The sequence below is a fragment of the Castanea sativa genome, chromosome 7 (assembly GCF_040712315.1).
Source record: "Castanea sativa cultivar Marrone di Chiusa Pesio chromosome 7, ASM4071231v1".
Classification (NCBI taxonomy): domain Eukaryota; kingdom Viridiplantae; phylum Streptophyta; class Magnoliopsida; order Fagales; family Fagaceae; genus Castanea; species Castanea sativa.
Window position 1 is genome coordinate 37,472,123 of NC_134019.1, and position 9,165 is coordinate 37,481,287.

At 33.5% G+C, this 9,165-nt stretch overlaps 1 protein-coding gene across 1 annotated transcript; it reads right to left on the reverse strand.

Annotated features, from left to right (window-relative positions):
* Nucleotides 1-7,500: 7,500 nt before the first annotated feature.
* LOC142644601 (17.5 kDa class I heat shock protein-like) lies at nt 7,501-7,956 on the reverse strand. The gene has a single exon (XM_075819180.1). The coding sequence runs from the start codon at nt 7,954-7,956 to the stop codon at nt 7,501-7,503; it is 456 nt and encodes a 151-aa protein (XP_075675295.1).
* Between the last annotated feature and the right edge of the window lie 1,209 nt (nt 7,957-9,165).

The following is a 9,165-nucleotide window of genomic DNA, read 5'->3' on the forward strand; positions in this document are numbered from 1 at the left end:
CATACTTCTGAAACAAAACCTTACTGGCAGTTGTAATTAATTACGAATGTGAAAGTATCACACCTAGAGCCTTGCTTTCTTTTATCTCCTGTAATCTACTTCCTATTTCGTTTGTTAATATTTGAGAGTTGAGATTTTGACATTGTAAAGCTGATATGAGTATGTTCAGTTAAATAAATTCCAACAAACACCTTTGTGTGTTTTGTTATCTTTTTATTTTTTATTTTTATTTAATTTTTTCCCCTTACCCTAAAATGTGTCTATAATTTGGAATTGTAGTCATTTGATATTACCCGGAAGAATTTTGGCTGCATTTGACATAGCCCTCATTTTCTTCTTTTATGTTTTGTCTTTTTTGTAATAATTTTTCTTTATTGATTATGTATGTAGAAACCATTCAATCCCAAAAGATACTACTCTATAGACCGCGTTTTCAGAAATGAAGTGGTAGATCGAACTCATCTTGCAGAGTTCCACCAGATGGAGGGTTCTGACAAGCAGGCAAATATGTGATGAGGTAGCTTATCAAATTAATAATTGAACAAGTGCTGGGGTTTGGTCTAGGGATTTCTTAGCTGTTCATTAGGGCTGTAGTTCCTTTTGTTTTGGGTCAGTTCTATATAATACTACAAGACTATATTGAGAATTTGAAGCATTTGTGCCAGATGTATGACCATCCTTGATCCTTAAATTGTTTTATTGACCCATGTCTGATCCTGGCCAAACCCTCTTGTTTCCATTTTCAGGACAGACTGGGTCTTTGTCTCTGTTACCTTGCAAAGAGGCATACTATTATTTTCAGCTTAGGTCTAGTATCTACCCAACCTAACTGAGCTCAAGTCAGCTTTTCTATTAACGTGAATGAAACTTGACTTTATTACTGTAATAGATTTAGATGAGCGGCCTGTGTAAAGCATCAGGGCTAGCTTTGATTAGATTAATTTCAATATTTTCACAATTTTACTACAACTAATCCTCCATTTTCTTATGCCTATTATAACATCTTTGTGCTTCAATGATGCTCCTCCATGCATAAAGGCCATATTACCCATTTTAGTACCTTACCTCGAGGAATTTGAATTGTAGGAAATGTGTATTATGCATGAGTCGCCGTTCTTATTTTGTTATCAACGCAAGATTGAAGGCCGATAGGTCTTGGAATTTCATGCCTCTTCAGAATCCAGACGATCCCAACTAATCTAATGCGGTTTTTTCTGTTTTGTTTGTTTTACCCCACTAAGAATTCATGATATTGGATTTTAGCTTTTAGCTAAGAGCTTGAAAACACTCACACTGCATGTTGCAAATTACTTGTGTCACTACTTTAACGAGAATTTCTCATCCCGCCAGTATGAAATTTTTTTTTCTTTCCATATAAACTTAGATTTATTTTTTATGTTTTCCATATTATCCTCCACTTGATCCCCCGAAAGGTTCAGTTTCTTTGATTTCTCAATGAGAAAAGAAGTCCTTAGTTTGATCGCTTGAACTTTAGAAGTGATTCCCCTATTTGCTCCTGAACCTCATTCCTTTTGTTTTTGGTGAAGAACATGGCGGTTTTGTCCTTGTTTATCTTTTGGCCCAATGCTTCTTCAGACTCTTGTAGAATTTTTTTGGTTCCATTGTTGCTTAACTAATTATCATTTGCGGAAAAACAAAAATTGTATGATGCTTGGGATTTTAAAAACTCGTTGGATGCTCTTGTCCATTATTGTCGTCCATGGACACTTTTCTCAATTAGTGTCCTCCTTGTAATAAGAGGAGAGTAGTAGGGTAGTAATCGAGTTGAACTAAGCATAGTTTTGACATTTTGGTCTTGAATTGAGTCGAACTAAAATATTGACGTTTTCATACGAGAATTCAGCCCTTATAAAAGAAATGGGAAATTTAGTTTCATATGGGCATTGGAACAAACACGCGCATTAATTGGAACTTCCATGTAGGCTTTAATAATATCAAATTGTAGAATAAGTTAACTTCCATGTACCTTAGGGTCTAATTTTACATGATATCTTATTGAGATCACGGTTTTCAGATCCGGACCGTTCAAAAAACCGTAAAAGGGAGAGGTTCAAGATTTTAAAGGTTTAACCGAGATTCAACCAAGGTTGAACCGTAATGACGTCATAATTAATTTAATTATTAAATAAAATAAATATAATGATATTAAATTTGTAAATATTAGTAAATTTGACTAAAATATCTTTAAAATTGAAACAAACTTTCAAATGAAAGATTATTACTTATTCTTATTATACCTAAATGATATAAATTAATGAATTACCTATAATGTTTTTTTTTAAATCCAAATAAGAGTAGAGATTATGAGATTTAAAAATATAAATAAAAAGAAGGAAAAAAAAGAGTAAAAACTCAGGACTTTTAGTAAATAAAGTAGTACTATTAGTGTACTAGTACAATGGGTAATTGATGTTCATAAAAAAAAAAAAACCATGGGGTATTTGACTATTTGCATTTTTCAAAACCTGGGAAGAGGGTTCATTTTCAATTTTAATCTCAATATTACATTCTGACTCCCACCCACCCACGTCACTTCAGATTTATCTCTTCACATTATTACTTTCCTTTTGGGTTGCTTTACTTCATTTACACAGTTTCCCAGCACCAGCTTTTACTCGCATCTCCTTCTTCCTTCTTACGTTTGCGACTCATCTCATCTTCTTCTTTTTTTCTTTTTTTTAAAAAAATCTCACCGTACCATCGGTGCTTCTTATATTTTTTGCTTCATTTTCGGATCTTCTTCACCATTCTTTTTTTTTTTTTTTTTTTTTTTTCTCACTTCAAATCCATGCCAAAATTTCAAATCGAAAAGCAAATTTCTTCAGACATACGATTGAACCGACTTCCGGTTTGACCGGTTTTTCAGGTTAGACCTCGGTTCAAGCAGTTCTCTCATATTGTTTACATGCCCGGTTCTTGTATATAAAAACCCGTTTTCATGAACGGTTCATAGTTAACCCAATCGAACCATATGGTCTGGGTTAAAAAACCATGATCAAGATTTGTATCCAAATCGGGACAAGAACCATTTCAAAATTGGGGATAAGAATTGTTTCAAAATTGGGGAAGATGAGTCGCTCGAACCAGAAGTACCTGAGTTGTGGTTGAGATTATCGGTGAGATGGCCAACCTTTAGCAAACTCCATAATGAAGTAGATATGGAAACCTCGTGCTGATAAAAAGGCGGTTCATCTTGTGCTTGACAATCAAATGATGGTGAAAGGGGGAGTAATGGATGGGGAGCGATTGAGATGAAGGGAGAAGAAGAGAGCAAGCAATGCGAGGGAAATCTAGGATCTGGCTGCATAAAAAAGAAAACCTAATTAGTCAGTAATAAGTTTTCATCTAGAATATTAATGGACGGTCCAAATTAAAGCAAGTGGTGTTTCAAATTATAAAAATCGAATCGTTCAAAGAATTGAGGAAGAGAGACATTTAAGGTTTTTGAGATCGAATCATGAAAACATTATAATAATAATTTAATTATTAAATAAAATACAAAAAAGGAACAATTTTGTAAAAATTGAGAAATCTTGGATTTATAAATGTAAAGAAATTACTTTTTTAAGAAGAAAATATAAGGAAATTAAAATGTAAATTAAATGTAATTTTGAATATATATATATATATATATATTTAAAAGAAAAAAAAAGATCTACTTAAATTTATTTTTCCTTATTTGTTCAGCTTTTAGCTTTTGCATATAACATTTTAAAATCTCATTCGTTCTCACTATTTCAATGTATAAATATAATTTAATACACTTTTAACAAAATGGTTCCGTTAATAGGTGTCCTTTAAGCATTTGTTGATGGATCATTTAAAAAAAAATTTAATTTTACTTTTATAAAAAATATAAAAACATTTTTATTTTTCTACAAAAGATTTTTAAAATACTATATATACCAATGTCCTTGTCCCAAAGGCATAGTAGATTTTGAAAGGGGCAAGAAAAACCCTAAACCCTAAGGTCTATAGAAATGTCAGATTATTTTTGAATAAAGTCGAGATACCCTGACCTCAAAACTCATAGCGACTTCAATGATGTTCCTCGCGTTTGTACTAATTTACAAGCTCGGGTCAATTTTGAAGAAAGATTTGTGTGTGTGTGTTTCATTAGGATAGAGAGAGCTTAGAGAAGAAGAGGACAAGAGGATGAGAGAGAGAGAGAGAGAGAGAGAGAGAGAGAGAGATAAGGCGGCACTGTTGAATCTGGAGGAAGAAACAACATGTCAAATAGGTTTAGGTAATACAATATAAAATGAAGCAGTTTTGCATTTTTTTTTTTAAGTTCTGATACTAAAACAATGTAGTTTTGGTCTTTAAAAAAAAAACGAATTAGGGAATGACGTTGTTTCATCCTAGGTTAACTAAAGGAAGAAACAACATGTCAAATAGGTTTAGGTAATACAATATAAAATGAAGCAGTTTTGCATTTTTTTTTTTAAGTTCTGATACTAAAACAATGTAGTTTTGGTCTTTAAAAAAAAAAACGAATTAGGGAATGACGTTGTTTCATCCTAGGTTAATCTGGAGGAAGAAACAACATGTCAAATAGGTTTAGGTAATACAATATAAAATGAAGCAGTTTTGCATTTTTTTTTTTAAGTTCTGATACTAAAACAATGTAGTTTTGGTCTTTAAAAAAAAAAAACGAATTAGGGAATGACGTTGTTTCATCAATCTGGAGGAAGAAACAACATGTCAAATAGGTTTAGGTAATACAATATAAAATGAAGCAGTTTTGCATTTTTTTTTTAAAGTTCTGATACTAAAACAATGTAGTTTTGGTCTTTAAAAAAAAAAAACGAATTAGGGAATGACGTTGTTTCATCCTAGGTTAAATTTCTAGTTTTTCATTTATATCACTCTCCCTCTCTCTCGTCTTCTCTCTCTCCATAAGCCCACCGCCCACAGCCTCTCGCTCTCCCTCTCTTTTGCACAACCCCTCTAATTCCTTAGCCTTCGCCACTCACTACCACCGTCCTCTGTCGCTCGATGCCACCATTCTCCAAGTGTCTTTCTCTCCACTCTTCTCTTTGTCCTAGCTATTCTCTAGAAGTTTGTAGAGAAGGTTTTGATGGTCAATACTTGGGACTACTATGCTTCTCCTTCTTTTACTAGGTATGTGAATTTATTTGATGCTCAGTAGCTAGGTTACTAACTATGCTTTGTCTCGCTATACTTTTTAAAAAGATTGTAAATTTCTTTGAGATATTTTTGTGTGGGTTTTAAAGAAATATAGTGAATACATTTGTTTTTTTTTTTTTTTAATGAATGTTTGCATTGTTTGATGATTCAATATGGGTTGTTTGATGTGGTTTGATTTTTTTTTTTTTATAATTGAATGCACGACACCAAACCAACATAGTGCACCACACCTTGTGCAGATCGGTTCCCACCCCTCCATAGGTAAGGTGCGATCAAGGATAAGGGAAAACCACCACTGTAGGTGTGGTGCAAAAAAGCCCTCCGAAATCGGCCGCACCGCACCATGTATAGTCCTAAGATCCCTCTTCAAAGTTTCAAACCCTTAATTATTACTTTCACATAATGAAATGGATAAGGTTAACTTGGATAAGTGCTAGTGCTTACTAGGATAATCTTAACGTGATTAGATTTAGAGGGCTACATTCCAATGCAATGACTGATAGGTGCGCTCCATCTACCAAGGATAAGTGTTACTCTAAAGTTGAAGATGAGAAAAAAAAGAAAAGGATTAGGCAAGAAGAGTCAATTGGAACTACAAAGAATTGGTCCTCCTAAATTGAACGTAATTTAACTTGCCAAAGCCTAAATTAAGCTTAAGTCGTGTGAGAGTCCAAAACTCCTTCCTTCCTATTTGGGTTTGGTGATATTCTTCCACGCCACCAAGGGATAGTAACATTGCTTTCCAACTAGCCTAGTTTTTTTTTTTTTGGATAGTTTCCACCACAAAATTGTATCCCTATTCAAGTATTCCTCTTTAGCAAAAATAGCCCACTTATTATGAGTACTCTTAAAACATCACTTAGAAGCTATTTTGAAGCTCACTTCTTATAACAAATCAAGGAAAAGCACTAGCCACTTTTGCGCTATACTTCAAAAAGAACTAGTCACAATTGAGACTTTTTGTAGTTGTTAATAAAGCCTAGATCTACCCAGTAAATACTCGATGTGAAACTCATCACATACCTGCACACTTCACATACTCAATCATATTGGGACATTATACTTCCACTCTTACGTTCCTCTATTCAATAAAACCTTTATATCTACTTTCTATGTTTTTGGTGGGTGTAGGGATCTGTTTGGTTGGATGAAACAAGAAGTATAGAAAATTGTGGATAGAAAAGTCGAGAAAAAACTAATTTTATGAGAGTTTGATTAGAGAAAAACGAAGGATGAAAAATTAGTAAGCTCTGGTGTTTTTTCCTTGACCCACCAAAATCTTATTTCTCCAATTTGGAGAAAAAATAGAGGAAAGAAGAATAATTGCAAACAATAACATAACTATCCCTTTTCCTCTTACGTGCTAGGAGCCTATTAGATTTTTATGTAATATATTCCTAAGGTTCTTCTTTTCATTTTTTTTTTTTTTGAGTTTAACTGTATGTGAATATATATATTTTTTAATTTTTACATTTTTCCTTGGCATAATTTTTCTTTTTCAATAAATTTAGGTGAGTTTTTTTTTTTTTTTTGTTGACATTTTGTCACTTTTTTGTTTTAATTAGGTATCATTTTTTAATAAAAGCTTATAAGTAAACTTATACAAATTTTTTTTTTTTCTATCTTTTCACTTTTTCATTCCAACCAAACACAAATTAAAAAACTAAAATCTTTTCTATTATCCCACATTTTCATCTTTTCTTCATTTTCTATCCTCTCACTGCATAAAGTTTCTCCACATTGTACTGCATAAAGTTTCTTCTTTCCTGGTTAGCGTCATATTTTGTTAGGTGTATATTTGTGGGCTTCCAACTTGTATTCCAGTATTTGGTAATTGGATTTGTCAGACATAAGCCCATAACACTTACAGTTGAGAAGCTCAGCAAAAATATATGAACTCAGAATGCAACCAACCGTTCTTAAATGTTAGGCCCAAATTACAAATTGTTCCATTTAGCTTTACCCAAAACTCAATTCAGTGCTGAAATTTCAAATTTTATTCAATCTTTAATCCTCCTGTTAATGTCTATTCAGTGCTTAAAAATCCCATCAATTGAATTAAAAGTATTTTTTGAAAAATTAAAAAATAGAGGGGGCAATTTACTCAAGAGAAATGCATTAAAGACTGAAATTTCACAAAAGAAGAAGTAAATAACGATCATAGATACTTGGGCATCATAAAAAATTAGACAAAAGGTATTATTTGCATAGATATTTTAAGCAAACACTTCGCACACAACATTCACAACTGAGATTAATTGATTATTCTCTACCCAAAAGCACATACACAATACCCACACACACACACACACACACACACAAACAAAATCAACCAGAGATTTCAATGGCCTTGACATCAGGTTTCTTCACCTCAACTTTGGGAACAGTAACAGTGAGAACCCCATTCTCCATCGCAGCCTTAATCTGATCCATCTTCACATCCTCCGGCAACCTGAAACTCCTCACAAACTTGCCACTGCTCCGTTCGACACGATGCCACGTGTCATTCTTGTCTTCCTTCTCTATCTTCCTCTCTCCACTAATCCGAACCACTCTGTCATCTTCGACCTCTACTTTCACTTCCTCCTTCTTTAGCCCAGGAAGATCGGCCTTCAACACGTGAGCTTCTGGGGTCTCTTTCCAATCAATACGAGTGTTGACAAAAGCAGAATTCTCTTTGGAAAATTGAGTTGGGAAATCCTTGAATGGGTCCCATACGTTTAGAGAAAATGGGTCGAAGGTATTGCTGCGTTGGCCACCGAAAAAGCTTGGAATCATCGACATTTTTGAACTTTGATGTTGTTGTGAATAACTTCAGATTTTTGCTGAATTTCTTTCGATGGTTGAAGGATTTGGTGGGTTGGGTATTTATAAAGATGACTAAGAGGATTCTAGTATAGTCTAGGCCCTGTTTTTTGTTTTGAGATTTGTGGGTTCTTTGGAACTTTCTAGGACTATTGTGAACTATGTAGAAGCTACTTTGTGCGGGCACTTTTATGGACCTAATCCAAGCTTGAAGAGACTACTGGCCCATGGTTTAACAAGTCCCTTGAATATGTGGCCTTTATAGCCCAAAAATATGATTATATTGTAGAACTAGTAGCTAGCCTGTAAAATGCGAAATCAAATTGCAAAAAAAAGAAAATCTGATATATTTAATTAATTAAAACTTAATTAGAGAATTTTTTTAAATGACTTACTTAATTTATCATAATTAATTCAGAAAAGATAACATCTAATTTAATGAAAAATAATTGTATGATGCTGTTAATTTAATGAAAAATTAACAACATTTGCGAAAAAGCAAAACTTGTATGATGCTTGGGCTTATAAAAACTCGCTGGATGCTCTTGTCCATGATTGTCGTCCATGGACACCTTTCTCAATTAGTGTCCTCCTTGTGATAAGAGGAGAGTAGCAGGGTAGTAAATAATCGAGTTGAACTAAAGTGTAGTTTTGACATTTTGGTCTTGAATTGAGTCGAACTAAAGTATTGATGATTTCATACGAGAATTCAGTCCTTATAAAAGAAATGGGCAATTTAGTTTCATATGGGCATTGAAACAAACACGCGCATAAATTGGAACTTTTAAAAATTTTTTTTTTTTTATACAAGATAAAATTTTTATTTTAGCATAATCTAAGTGTATATGTGTGTGAAACTCTCTTCTGGAGACTTGAACTCCGGCCCTTGCCCCCACACCCCACAGACATTTAAGCTTGTAGAGTGACCACCGCACCAAGGGAGAGCGATGGTGCGCATAAATTGGAACTGAATGAACGCCTAAAATATCACTGTGGGCTTTAATAAATATCAAATTGTAGTATACGTTAACCTCTGTGTACCTTAGGATCTAATTCTACATGATATTTTATCAAGATTTGTATCCAAAACCGGGACAAGAACCATTTCAAAATTGGGGACAAGAACTGTTTCAAAATTGGGGAAGATGAGCCGCTTGAATTGGAAGTACTTAATTTGTGGTTGAGATT

Coding starts and splice junctions, on each gene's coding strand:
- LOC142644601 (XM_075819180.1), bottom strand. CDS start 7,956: ATGTCGATGATTCCAAGCTTTTTCGGTGGCCAACGCAGCAATACCTTC.